This window comes from Thunnus albacares, chromosome 22 (assembly GCF_914725855.1).
Source record: "Thunnus albacares chromosome 22, fThuAlb1.1, whole genome shotgun sequence".
Taxonomy (NCBI): domain Eukaryota; kingdom Metazoa; phylum Chordata; class Actinopteri; order Scombriformes; family Scombridae; genus Thunnus; species Thunnus albacares.
The window spans coordinates 7,207,911-7,222,700 of NC_058127.1; the positions used below are offsets into that span (position 1 = coordinate 7,207,911).

At 38.6% G+C, this 14,790-nt stretch overlaps 1 protein-coding gene across 3 annotated transcripts in view; it reads right to left on the reverse strand.

The window, feature by feature from the left end:
• Positions 1–14,790, reverse strand: part of arhgap36 (Rho GTPase activating protein 36) — a 79,643-nt gene that overhangs the window by 64,085 nt on the left and 768 nt on the right. The window contains exon 1 of one of the 3 annotated variants that reach the window (XM_044341365.1): positions 9,299–9,631. The exons of the other annotated variants lie outside the window; for them this stretch is intronic. Coding sequence (XP_044197300.1) covers positions 9,299–9,316 — 18 coding nt within the window. The 5' untranslated portion in view covers positions 9,317–9,631. Of the gene's footprint in view, positions 1–9,298; positions 9,632–14,790 lie in introns of those variants that run through there. 3 annotated transcript variants of the gene reach the window in all.

A 14,790-nucleotide genomic window follows, 5' to 3' on the forward strand; every position in this document is an offset into this window, starting at 1 on the left:
GGGACTGTTAGGTCTTATAGCAAGAAAGTCCTGGATTTGAACCCTAGCCATCTCAGGTTCTTTCTGTGTGGTTTGCATGTCCTCCCCGTGTTTGTGTGGGTTTCTACCGGGCGCTGGATGGGTCAATTGCAGGGAGATAAATTTCATTTCAGCGTATGCGAGTGCTGAGAAACGGCAATAAAGAGAGTCTTAATCTTAATCTTACAGCAACACTGGACACAATGGTGGAAAGTGAAGTTATTGCGTGTTTGTCTCTTGAAACTCAAAGAATCAAACATGCTGAACAGTTTGCAGCAGCATCTCCTGAATGCATTTATGAACAGGGCTTGTAATTCATTACAATGTTCCTTCATTTGTGAGCACATGCTGCAGTCATCCAGATATTATCCACACCACCCCTGCAGCAGCTCACAACCCAATGGACGAACCTTTAATTGTGTTGAACTGAATGTGTAAAGCTTAAAAAGGAGATTTTCTGTCATTTACATGCCGTTATGATGTCAGATGTCTGTGTCAAACATGGTCAAAGTTGCTAAACTTGAGGTGAACATATGTAAAAATGCTCTAAACTCTCCATTTTAAAAGCTACTTCTATACTTTTTCCTCGTGATGACATCAGATTGTCGAGCATGCCCGTATACGGCCATCCGTTATGTAGTCTTTGATGCTAAGGCTGTCCACTTGCATATTTCAGATCGGGTGCGTGCTTAAACATATAAGGATGTATTTGAGAAGTTTATATTTTGAGTAAAGAACAAGAAAAAAGAAGTGAAATCTGATATAATATTATTACTACTATTCTGGGAGCAGAAGTGGGCTTATCAGGAAGGGGGAGCTAAAAACGTCCTGTTTCAGACGGAGCACAAACAGTATAACCACATGGCTGTACATTTTTAGAGGACATACAGGCATTATGTAATGTGAAAGCCTGTTTTTAACATCAAGTTTGAAAAAAAATGGATCATTACGGCTTGCTGACATGAAACAGAGCCATTAATCAGCAGCAGGTTCATTTGTTCTTGTCTTGTTAGACGATGTTTCGTGTCAAACATCTTTTTTTTTTTTTTCTTTTCTTTTCACTTGCAGTGGCGAAGCCCCCCCAGAGGACAAAGGAGAAAGGGGAGTCATGATGTAACCACCATCTGCTTTTGTAGCTTGTACAACATACGTTTGTTGTTGTGGAGAGATGTACTGTACCATGACAGCGTACAGCGATACATTTTCTTTCTGTCAGACAGCATTTACTCTCTGAAAGTTCATACAAGGCATGAGTTTTTTTCACTCCTTTTTCACTCCTTTGATCCGGTTTTCTTTTCCAGGTTTGTTTTATTTATTGCGACAGTGATATAAACCAGGAGGAAAAAAAAATGGGGTAAAAGCAGACATCAGAGGACAAACAAGCAGCTCCATCTTGTATTTTTTTTGTAATAACTTATAGATACTTAGAAACAAGTAGTGAAAACATGTTTAAGTGTACATTTTAATATTTCAAAAGATCCTATATTGTTATATCAATGAGCTCTAGGATCATATGTATGATTTGATTTGACAGACACATCTGCCTTTCATACGGCAAACATCAATTTCAAGATGCTTGTAAGCCGTTTTTTCCCCTTCTGGGAAAACTTAGTTAACATAAGTCTGGCGTTGAATGTTTTTTGCCTCAAATAAAGTCTTCAGAGTCTAAAGTCCACATTTATGTGACTTAAGTGTTGAGGTCTACACTTGTGGTGCACTAAATTCAAATCTGTAATCTAAAGAAAGAGTCAAGCAAGACGATTATTACCCAAGTCTAACTGTCATCATCATGTTGTAACGCGAAGAACGAGATAGATTTGGTGATTTTCACATGATAAGACATCTATGCTAAAGGTTATAACTGCAGCGATGCAAGACAGACTGACCTTTGAACTCCAGACATACCAAAGTAATGCAGAGCTGATAAGATTAGAGGAGGCTAAAAGGGAATTAAACACATATAACGTACTTTGTATGCATGCAAAGCCTCGTATGTATGTACAACTCCATCCTGTTTACACATATGCACGAATGACTCGCTCATTTCTAACCAACTCTTCTCCTGAACAGTTGACAGTTAGCTTAAATTATGTCCAATTAAAATCATAATTCAATTAAACACAGCTTTATTATCCTATATCCTACATTCCTCTATATGACGGGCACAAATACTCTTGTTGACATGAGTTTAATATTAGGATAAAAACTTAAAACCAAGCCAGGTTTAACTTAACTGCAATTATGATGTCTTTTGTTAATCATTTTACTTAATTTCTATGCAGAATAAAACATAATTTGAGTTACTGTTGCTCTTGTAACAAGCTGAGCGTGACGGCTACCCCGAAAGTACATAACTTATTCTGACTGAATTTCCCTTCATTTTCTAAGATTCCCCTTGAGTCAGATGCTTTAAAGATAAGATATCGTCATTAGGTCAGGACTAAGAGCAGGAGGGGAGATAGAGGGAAACAAACAGGTTGTATGTTTACTTCCTGTTCTACTTTTGTGATAAAAAAAAAATTTGAAATAAAATCTGTGACACCTTAAAATGTACTATAACATTGGTATAAGTTAGATAGTACATTAAAAACAAAAGCAAAGCAATGATTGAATTAAGCATACAGAGCAAATAAAAAGTGTTTTATGTTATTACAAATGATGAAAAGTTAAAAGGAAGTGTCATGGTGACAGCTCTGACCCTGCCAAGCCCGGACATCCATCTTAGGATGAAAGCTGTGTTGGGATGCGGGCACCATTTTGGTTTGGGCTTGGATTCCTCTACGGGGAATAGACAGGAAATGTGTAAAATGCCAACCAGGGGGGGCTTTGACGATGGAGCCCTGCTGTTCTCTGACATGGAAACTCTCCTCTGTAATCATTTGATGTCATCAATTTATTAAATTGACGTCTTTCCTAATGACTTTTCTCATCTGTTCTGCATATGTGTGTCTTCTGACGAACTTTAGAGACAGTCATTAGATGCAAAAACCATAATTTCGACATTTATTCCATCTGAATACAACAACTCTTTATCTTCTCTCTCTCTCAGAATCAATTCCTGGAAAGTTCAACGCTTACTCCCCCCCCCTCCCTCCCCTCCGCCCTCGTCTTTGACAAGTTGCCTACAGCTTGTGCAACAACACTAAGCCACATTAAGACGTGCAATTTTGGACAGATGACATTAACGTTGAATCACTGAGATCAGGGCAAATCTTCTTAAAACCAAGAAAAACTGCTCACAGCACAGTTTAGTAAGTCCAGCATGACCAGGGATTTAAATAGATGGCGTCATACAGCTGCCTCTAGAGATGTCTTTAAAAGGTATCTCAACTCTAACAAAAATAGAAACTCTCAACAAAAAAAATGGTGTAAGGAAAAACATCATTACTTTTATTAATGTTGGTCTTAAAATATATACAACATATAATAAAAAGACGTTGCCAGTAACTGTTCACCTTACATTAATGAAGGAATATATCACCCAGTGCAATTTAATGGCTCTAAAAGTCCTCTTACTGGCTTTTTTTGTGAGCTTTAAATCACATTGTACAGTCTTAATCAGCTGATTGAGTTTGCTTAGTCATCATGGAGATGGCTCGTGCTGATGTGGTTGAAAGCTCTGGAAAATGCAACTGACTGTACCTTGAATTAAAAATCTTTTTTTTTGGAGTCGGGTCTGGAAACGATGACTATTTCCCAGGTCAAATACGAACTTTCACATTTTAAAAAAACGTGTGACTGTTTTATGTATTTGTTCTTGGACGATAATGGATGGAAGTCCGTGGCACAGAGGCATAAACTGTATCACAGACAATACTTACTAATAAATAACACAAAAAAAAGCTACTAATACTTGGATGAATTCAGTGTTAATTTTGGTCACTTCCCAAAATAAAATAATGCCACCGTTACGGTTTAGGAATGTTTTAAAGGAGCACTCTGCAGAAAAGCTATCCGTCGAGTATCAAATTCTCAGCCCTCCTTTGAAAATGAGCAGCAATGGCAAAAAAAAAATGCAACTTTATTGCCAGAGAAGGACTTTGATATTAGACGGCTTCACAAAACCAAAGATTCTGTTCAATTCTAATGTTTTTAGCATTCGTTCTTTCTGCAATTTCCACACATGACAACTATAATATATGGTTAAAGATAGATTGTTCTTGTTCTGGTGGATAAACTACGGTTCATGTGTGGGTAGGTTAGCAATAAAAAAACACCAAGTTAAGGTAAGGGAACGATCAGGATTGCACTGAATGTTGGCAGAAGATGCAAGAAACATAATTTCTTGAGATAGCGAGCTGAAAATGTCTATTAAAAGATCCAAAGAATCTCCTAAAATCAACTCTGCAGCGTTATCCATCTTTCTGCTGCTGATCCACATGTTCCAAACACTCCAATACACCACATCTTTGTCATGCTACCACCTCCTCATGGCTTTCGTAGCTGCACTGGAAGTATTATAGCACTGCGTTAGTGGTTTGAGAGGTTTCTACGGCCATTTTGACTTGTTTTTTACTGTGCTAATGGCTCTAAACTATGGTTAATGTGTGGGTAGGTTAGCATTAAAACACCAAGTTAAGGTTAGGTACCGATCAGGATTGCACTGAATGTTGGCACAGGATGCAAATTGTGTCAAATTGTCCAATATAAACATAATTTCAGGGGATAGAGGGCTGAAAATGTCTATCAAAAGATCCAAAGACACTCAAATCACCTCTGCAGCATTATCCACATAGCTAAATACACCAGATCTGTGTCATGCTACCACCTCTTCATGGCTTTCGTAGCTGCACTGGGAGTATTATACCACTGCGTTAGTGCTTTGAGAGGTTTCTACGGCCATTTTGACTTGTTTTTTACTTGCTCTCCATTGCAATCAGTCATCACAACATTCAATTGTTGTGAATCCAAGCCAATTATATCTAACAAGAAGCAAACTACAAACTTTTCAGAGCTGCCTTTCAAGCCTACAAGCACTGATACTTAAAAGATATTCCGCCGCTTGAACATGAACTTGTCCCGGAGGTCAGGGGCCTTTGTTGAGGGACACCACAGCCTTACTGCTCCCCTGACGAGGCTTGTGACCGAAACCCCCCAAAGCGACATGGCTAAACTACTGTCAGGAGTTCAGGAAGTCACTGAGACAGCCGGGCCGTGTGAGCCGAGGCCTAGAATGATCTTCCAGCCTCAGAGGTGGGTAAATCAACCAGACGCTGACGTTTGTGGTCGACCACCAGTCGATCCATCACGTAGCCTGACACGTACGCGCGGCTGCCAAAGACCGACACAGACGCACACAGGTGTATAAATGATGATGGATACATGTGGACGGAGAAAACGACAGCGCCTCTCTCTTCACTTGCGCTGTTTTCCATGTGTGAGTTAAGATGATTGAAAGGGCAGAGATAGATGCCAAAAGTACTACCAAATAAGACATATTAATGTGGAGATAAAATAATCATTGGATTTATGACTCACTTCATATATTATACGCACAAGCGAGAGAAAGAGTGAGAGTTAAAGAGGGGAAAAAAAAAAAAGATGGAAAGAGTCCTGTCCATGTTTCCATTGTTTTCTTTTCTGCTCCTTGCCTCAGATTTACATAGAGACTAAATACTCTGAGGGTTAAGAAGTGGGAATCCTGTGGTTTTCCTGTCATAATTCAATAAAGGTCTTACCAGGACAGGGATAAGCTGTTCTCACACTCACACACACACACACACACACATATACATAGAGGAATGCATGCAAAAAAATCACGCACACCTCTACAAATGTGCGTAATGGTTTTATTGCCGGGGTTTAACTGGAGTGTCATGCATCTATAAAGTGTGGCTTAATTTAATGTAGAGTTAACTGGTATCTTAGCTCGCTACACTTTCCAAGTAGCTTGCCCAACGCTACTAAAGGAGAACACAACACAGATGTTATCCGTACTTTCCGGCATAGATAACGATTAGTGTGTCTTCGGCTACTGATTAACAAGTTTCTCAAACGTTTCTCCCACTCTCTGCATGCTAGTACTGTAGCACTGCTCTTATCACTTTCACTTTTACTGGAGTTAAGATTTTTACTGATGCAAGCACAAACATATATATATGTATATATAGTAATGGTGGCGACAGGGGTGTTGATCTGTACAAATGATTTGCAAGTTACGTCAGCAGTTTAAGAGGTTTCTGGCTTGCAAAACTCACTTCGTGGTGCGTTTTAGAACAACAACTCTTCAGTGGTGGAAAAAGAGCCACACAGCAATTCACACCATTAATCTGAATAGCTCTTACAATGGCCGATAAGACTATCTTACCTAACTGGAAAGACAGGATCCATCTATTTATCTGTCCACCCCCCCCCCCCACTGGCTTAATTTGCTGGCTGAACATTCCAGTTAAAGGAAATCTCAAAGTTATCTCAAAAAGACAACAACAAACATTTTTAAGACGCCTGGTCTCCCTTGTTGTAATTTCTCCAGAGCTGATCCTCCCCTGCCACACCCAAATACTGCACTCACAAAATATTGAATTTTGGCATACAAACATTACACTGAGATACAACTGAAACACATAAACGTGTGCACATGAATACATTTATGCAGAATTTGCTGTGAGCTCTGAGTTGTTGGTTTGGTTTTTCATTTTTTTTGTACTGTCTTTGAATGTTACATCTGTTTTGGTGTTTTGTTCTCATGAAAAATAGAGAAACAAGGAAATCAAGGAAGAAAAGGAGAGAGAAAAAGTAATTTAGATGATATTAGTAATATTTTATAAGCTTAAATGATGTCTGGCGTTTATCATTTGTAAAACAATCCCACAAAAACCAGCAAAACCTTCAACGTGTTCGTCCGTTTCCCAATACTACCGTGTCTGCTACACTCAAACCAAAACCCACTGGCTCCTACTGCAGTTGTACAGCTTAAAAAAAATCACAAAATGTTGTCATTGTAGCTCTTGTTGTAGTAATTCAGAACAAATGGCTATTTTTTTTTTTTTCTCATTTCTGCAGCGAAAACTGAACCTGCAGCTGAAAGTACCCAATGTTAACACAGGTTATATAACTCCGAGCACGGCTGGCTGATGGGAGATTACAGACTGTTTAGGAGGACAGCCCGAAGGCATTGGCGCTCGCTAACACACACACACACACACACACACACACACACACACACACACACACAAACTACTGCAACCACGCACAGATGCCTGCATACACCAGATGCAGAGAAAATACCTGAAGGCATCACCCAGAGTGGAGAAAATGAATTAATATAAATGGTTTAACATGAGGTGCTATTTCTGTGTGTGTCAGCAGTGTGAAATTAAGGAAAACTGGGTGGAGATTTCCAACGATGTGACTGGAAATCAAACCCACTCACATGAATTTGCACTAAAAATAAAAAAATGGTTGCTCAAACATGGGACCTCTTCATCCCACATGCAGCTTGTTCTTTTTCAAACATACAGATAAAAGTGTTATATTTAACCACAACTCCGATATATACCAACTAATTTTCTCCTGTTTGAGTAACATTTGCTAAAATAAACCCAGCACCCAGTTAGATATTTGCTGAGCCTTTTTAAGACATAAAACTACATTTATTACTAATTTCAGTCAGACACAACAATACTGAAATAGACAGAAAAAATTCCAAAAAGAGATAAGAACAGAGACAGCTACCGTTTTGAGTCTTTACAACATTCTTAAATTTCAGTCCGAGTGATCAACCTCCTCAATTAGATTTCCCTCTGCAAACTATTACAAATAGCTGGAGCATAAATCATGAAAGCTTTCACTCTAATCTCCGTCTAAACTTTTGCATGATGAGTGAAAAATGAACTGTGAGATACGTTTAACAAAAGAGAGGTCATGAGTTTCACCAGAATATCGACCACGGAGTCGACGCGTGGGCAGAAAACGCTCCGTCATCTCCAGAATACAACAAAAAAAAAATTTATTTATGACTTTCCTCAGACTTCGGAGAAAAACACAAGTCTCAGGCACACGTTGAAATTCGCTGAGGGAAATTCAAGTTGCGTGAGACAAAGTGAAAAGTCAGCACACCGTGACTCAAGCAGAAAATATCAATTCAACGCATGAAGGTTTTTGGGCCGAGTCCTTCCTCCGAGTGCTTATTGTTGGACAATGATGATGACGATGATGTTACGCTACGAGATTCACCTGGTCTAACAATCAATACAAAGTTTCTCTGTTCCCTGTGAATCTTTATACATCTTTATCAAGCTAAAAATCCTAAATTAAACCATTAAGTTTTGCATTCATGCACCCATTATCATACGACTTTTGCAATTGTTGCTCAATATAAAACCAACATTTCTAGAATCTAACCCAAGCAAGACCTTGAAGAACTTTCTTTGTGCAATATTATAAAAAGGAATAAAGTTACTTTTGTGGTTGCCTGGTTGAATTTAGCTTTCAGGGTTTGGACAGTAAACACCTCTGGGTGTGTTTTTCTATCCGAGACCGTACTGTTGGAAACCCGAGACTGACTAGAGGTGATACCGGAGACGAGGTCGTGGTGGGATCTGATCCTGAACTACCATGGGTGCATGTGGCTCCAGAGCCTGGGGTCGAAAATGAATCTCTAAGAAGAGTCACACCCTCATGCTTCTTCTCATCTTTCATCACCGATGGTCCATGAACCCCTCCTCGTCATCCTCTGAATCCTTAACTTCATCTTCCCTTCTTTTTTTTTTCCCCCTCTCATGACATATGGTGTTCATTATTACGCGCAGCATCCAAGACATTAGGCAATGTCCTCACCAGCACTACCAGCATCACACACACACACACAAACACATAATTCCACATACAGACTGCAGATCATTAGATGTCTTTCTTCTCAAAGTATGAGCTAAACCACACGCAAGATCAGACACGTCATATATTTTAGCTTTACACAGGAGGGGAGAAACTCGGCCAAAAGCATTTTAAGTGTTGTGTAAAAATATGATTTAGTGACGCAGGATTAATCCAGTCAACACAACTGGGTGAAAACAAAGTCATCAGTGGTGAAAGAAATGAGAGAGTCAATGCATGGAAGAGTAGAAACAGAGATATAAGCAACAGATATGAGTAATATTCAGTAAATACAGACTGAAGTTAAAAACATTTCTCTGAAGCAGAGCTGCTGTTGATGCCAAAATTATCTGATTTCCTGACTTACACGTCGCTGGGCAAAGACACCAGAGAACAATACTTTCATATTAACAAACTGGCATAAACATAAATACCAATTACATAAAGTTTGATTAAAAGCACTCACCGGGGTAACAGTTACCATCCTTGGCCGGTCAAACTCTTGTTATCTGAATAATGTCCATTTGAGTGTCTTTTGCATTTTTAATTTTTTTTTTATAAAAGAGGGACAGGAAACATGATGCAAGAGATAGCAGCCCTATTTGTTTCCTCCTCCTCCTCCTCCTCCTCTCTTATCTCTTCAACATTTCACCGAACATTAATCAAATTCGGTTTGGAGAGACAGCTTTAGAGATGTTTAAGATTTCTATTTGGCACAGACTGCACCATCACAGATGCCCCTCTGCTGCTGCTGCTGCTGCTGCTGCTGGTTGAATGTTTGCATGAACAACAGAAGCTGGAAGCAAATGTGTGCAGGTGCAGCTAATTTGGCAGATAAAGAGGATGGTGATTGGCTCCTGTGTGGGTGGTGGGATTATGCATACATGATTGGCTTAAGTGAACCAGGAAGGAGTTGACTTTTACCCTGCAGAGTAGATTTTACTTTTAATTGAAAAAGAAGAGCAAAGATGAGGAGTTTATGTTAAAGAATTGGTGGTAATTTATCTATCTATAGTGGAGAAATACTGGCAATCTTTTCAGCGGATATAACAGATCTTTTAGAGCCAGTTGTTTGTTCAGATTCAAGTGATTTAAACACCAGAGATGTAACAGATATTATGCAGAATTCAAGCAATGGGACTGATAAAAAGAGAGAACAAGACCATTTTTTATAGACTTCAAAGAAGGAACAAGCAGGAGACAGTAATTTCAAGGTTAAGATTTTGGTATTCAGGCCTAAACAGCACAATATTTAAAACAGGAAAATGTAAATTAAGAAGATGTGACTTTTGCGGGCAAGAATAGGTGTGAAACTGCGAGAAGAAACCTTGACTCAGAGCCTCGGAGAGATTAAACGAAACTTTGATTTACGTGATAGTTTGCAGAGAAGTTCAGGTTCATGAATATTTTTGTTTCATTACCCTTCGTTGTAGGAAAACAAACCCGATTGAGAGGATATTACAGCTTTGTGTTCTTTTTATTATGACTTGCAATTTTCATTTTTTACGATATAAACATCAGTCATACAACAGATGACATATGATACATTCAGTTTCCAGCCAACTCAAACTCCCCCCCCGTTCTCACTCCGACCCAACATGGAAACAAGAGGAAAGGTCAACCTGCATCTAGAGTGACTTATGTATAAAGCTATCGCCACGGAGACAATACAACTGTGAAAAAATAATAAAAAAGAAGGGGAATTTAATGACTAATAATAAGAAGAAAATCAAAAGACAGTATACAATAGCATCACATATGAATGTCGTCTTTACACTGAAACTTTTATAAAAGAAATGCATGTATAGCTTTGTGTTTTTTTTATTTAATTTAGAGTCCCAGTCCAAACCAGTGGACCAGTTGGTGACCAGTAATGCATCAGCTCATTGTTTGCAAACTGCCAACTGAACTTTAAGCTCCATAAAAAAGTGATTCTTTGGCTTAAAGGTCAATTCATCACCTAAATTACATAAAAGAACGTTTTCTTGCTTCTTTTATGTCACAGCACAAGGGAGATGAATGTAATAATGTTTGTTTTTTAGCATTAAAAGCATTAAAAAATGTTCACTAATGACTTTGGAAAACAGATTTAGAAGATGTTTTGGAGCTTTTAAATGATTTTCATCAGCTTGCTCAGTTGTCATAAAAATGTTAAAACCTCCATTATTTTTTTTACGAGGTCTTCTCATCGATATTGGTGTAAAAGTTCTTTATTGACCTTGGAAATAACACTTGACACAATAGCTTTATCTCAAGGTTGTTTTATTAGCTGTTGATGAATCAAATTTGGGGGGAAAAAACTGAAAAACTATGCAGCAACTTCTCTTTCCAGATAGTCTGCAGATCGTCACTATAAACAGATTTCTTTGCTAGAAACTAGTTCCAGTAAAAACTCAACAGCAGTTTAAAATCTATTTGTCTACGTTACAAGCAGTGAGCAGCACAAATGAGATTCACCTCTCTTCCATTATATTAGTGGTGGAAACAGATATCTCAAAACCAAAAGTGTCTAGTGCATGGCTAGATGCTATTAAAGGTAAATGGAAAAATGTTCTAAATTGGGTGAAATGACCCTTTAATGCACCCAACAAGATTAATTCTGTTTTGAGAGCAGCCTCTGCCTCTGACAAAACTTCAGTTCAGTCTTCAAACTCCAGTTTGCGCTTGAAACAGTAACCACAGCATAACAGATAGCGACAATAAGCATCCTTTACCTTTAAAGCGGTTTACACTCGACGCTCGATCGCCTCACAAAAGACACAACAGTCGTGAAAAACCTACACCGGCGACCAAACAAGCTTCTGAGGTCAAAGCCGCAGCTTTCACATCATAAATATGACCCCCACGCTTGGACGTTTAACGGGATTTGGCTACATCTTGGAGTCAAATGAAGTTCCAGGCTCGGATTCATAAATCAAAAAAAAAAAGACAAGCACAACATATGATTGAGCTATATGAGCTGTATGTAGCGGTGGAACGAGGGAGAGACAGATGGGGTAACGACAGAGAGAGAGAGAGAGAGCGAAAGCGAGAGATGACAGATGGGCAGATGCAGAAATAATAGTTTGAGAGAAAAGTGATGCAGCTGTCTGGTGATGTCTGAGAGGAAGGGAAAAAAAAAAAAGAAAGAGGCAGAGATAGTGAGAGAGTGTGTTAAATATTTGTTATTAACTTTAAGATTTAGCTGGACTTGATTTGGTCAGTCATGGCCAAGTGATACTCCAAAGCAGATGGCAGAGGCTCTCAATCCTCGGTCATAAAGACATGATCATCGCACTTGTACACACACACACACACACACACATGTACAAGCACATACTTTGCGCATCTGCAGGCATGAATGTTGCCAAATTAGAGCATTTTCAAACTCTCTCTCTCTCTCTAAAAAGACAAAAAATCCACTCAAAAACACTGATAAAAACAACTTCTGGCAGCTTTCGCATTTCTCTGCATATAACTCACAAAACAGAAGCAAGTGACTCATGTCAAGACTTTTCCAGCAGTTATAACGGAGTTTGATATCAGGAAATTTTTCAGCGATAACCAAAGACATCTAATCTTAATGTTTCAGTCGGTTCCAGGAGCTCTTTTTAAATGTCTTTGGAGCAAGTCTGAGTCAAGTCTTGTCAAATCGTGTCTCAAGTCAAATTAAGTGAGTGACATGTGTGTTAATAGTGTTTCTTTTGCATCTCGAACCAAATCGTTTCAGTGCAGAGGGTTTAAAAAGTTGAATATACGATGTGAGAGGCGATGCAAAGTCTGTCTTTCTGCCTCTTTTTGTGGGATTCTTCTGGGTCAAGTCTCACAAGTCCAAGTCAAGTGTGAAGACATGTCTAAGCGGTTCTCAAGTGTGGACGGCTTATATTTAAACCTTCAAAGTGTGTTTATTACCTGTCTGACGTCTTATCTGTTCCAGGAGTTTGCAAATAAAAACTCAAGACTCGAAAAACAAACCCAAATGCGTCATGACACCCTCACAACACAAAACTAGCTGTAAAGTCAGAGCTCAGGTCTTGGCCTTATAACCGAACCCTTCTTGCTGGTTGCAGGTGCATATAAGCAGCAGGAGACATATTTGTAAGAAGTAAAAATATCTCATAATAGTCTGATGAACCCATTTGAGCTTATGAACTGTTTCTCTAGAGGAAAACTCATGCCCTCAGACGTACTTTTACACTGTACAGTGTGAAAGTGAGTCACCATTCCTTTAGAAACAATAAGCAGCTCATAAAATGTGTCTTTTTTCACACATGTAGCACTTCCTCTCCTACAGACTCATATGCTTCACACATTGTTGGCAGCTCTGACCACTTTTGTTGCACGAGTTAACAACACCACCAGTCACTGTCACCAGTGAAAGTTTACAGTTGAAAGCAATAAATAATGTATTTGCTGTGCAAAGGCTGTTTTTATTCTGTCTGTTCTCGGCTGTTTTCATGCTTTTGCTTCGGGGCTGTAAACACAACATTGGCATATTATCACTTATAAAATCTTAGTAAACAGCTGCTTATTTACACATCCAGCAGACACGGAGCAACATTTGCATTCATTTGCATTCGCATTTGTCGCCAACTGATGATTACGTCCAATATTCGCTCTCCTTTTAGCTCTGTTTTTGGTCTCCACCAACTCCTGAGGAAAAATATTTGGCTATTTTGTTGTTAAATGCTTCAGTATGTTCACCAGCTTGTCTCTGACTTTGTCTGCCTGTTGTTTGGTGCAGGGCAGGTAATGAACAATGGGTTTATCAGAGGTTTTTTGGCTGAAAACAGTCGCCTTCTGCTGGGCAACGGGGTTGCAAAAATAGCAAAGCTGTCTATAAAACCAAAACAACGAACTGAAAGATGCTAAAATTTCCATTAAGATAAAGGGAACTGTAGTGAGTCTGTAACTAGGAGTGACATATTTGATGTTACAATTAATCATTTAATCAATTGTATATGTGAAAAAAAATGATTAATGCACCTTTAAAGTGATTTTGATTCTGATTCTCCGTTGCTGGTTTTGAGTTTCCTTCATATAAAAAAAAAAACATGCTGCCGTGCTATTAATAATGTTAATCTGCACTAAGTCAACTCACATTACAGTGAGGTTTAACTGGCTGCAGGCTGAGGGCAATGCTGAGTATCAGCAAGGCATTTATAAAATTAAAAATGAGTTGTATTGTTTCATAGCAGATTAAATAAGACTCCGAATAATGAAAAAAAAACAGCGAAAGGAAATAAATTATAGGAAGAAATTAAATATCATGATCATCAAAGTCCATTCGAAACCACATTACATAAACTGTTTCTCTGTATCCTACACATGGAGATCAAAGTCGAGACACTGTTAGTTTAATGTAAAGATGTTTTTCCATTAAAGAAGTGTCATCAGATTAACTTCATAAAGTGTTCTGATTGTATTTCTTAGTTTCAGATCACCTTTCTATACTTGAGGCATAACAGTGCAGCAGGAAAAAAAGCAGGAAAAGGGGAAGAATTACAGCATCAGGAAATTTACTCCAGGTTTCCATGCAACAACAAAACACTTCTGCTTTTTTCTCTTTATACACAGACTTAATCCTAGTTTTACTCGTGTCTGCAATCAGTATCTATTGTTGTTTAAGGGAACAAAAGATAATACAGCAACTTTTTCCACCTCTGCCTGAGGTGATGTTTTTTTTCCTCTCTCGAGTGTTTGTATATGAAGAATCTAAAAACGTATTTCAACGAGTTTGGCGGAGTGATAGGCGCCGAGCCAAGGAACAACTGATTAGATTTTCGGATTTCTGGGATTTCTGCCATCTGATGAAACTAACAGAGGTGGAGCCTTGATTCCAAATTCAAAGGGGGAACATTTTTGCAGGCCAACGAGTCAGTTGACTTTTTAATTTACAGGAATGATGTCTTTGGGTGTAACAGGCGAAGTTGGAGAATTATTCAGAGCAATCATTCAAGATTAGGGTTGTAAGTCTGG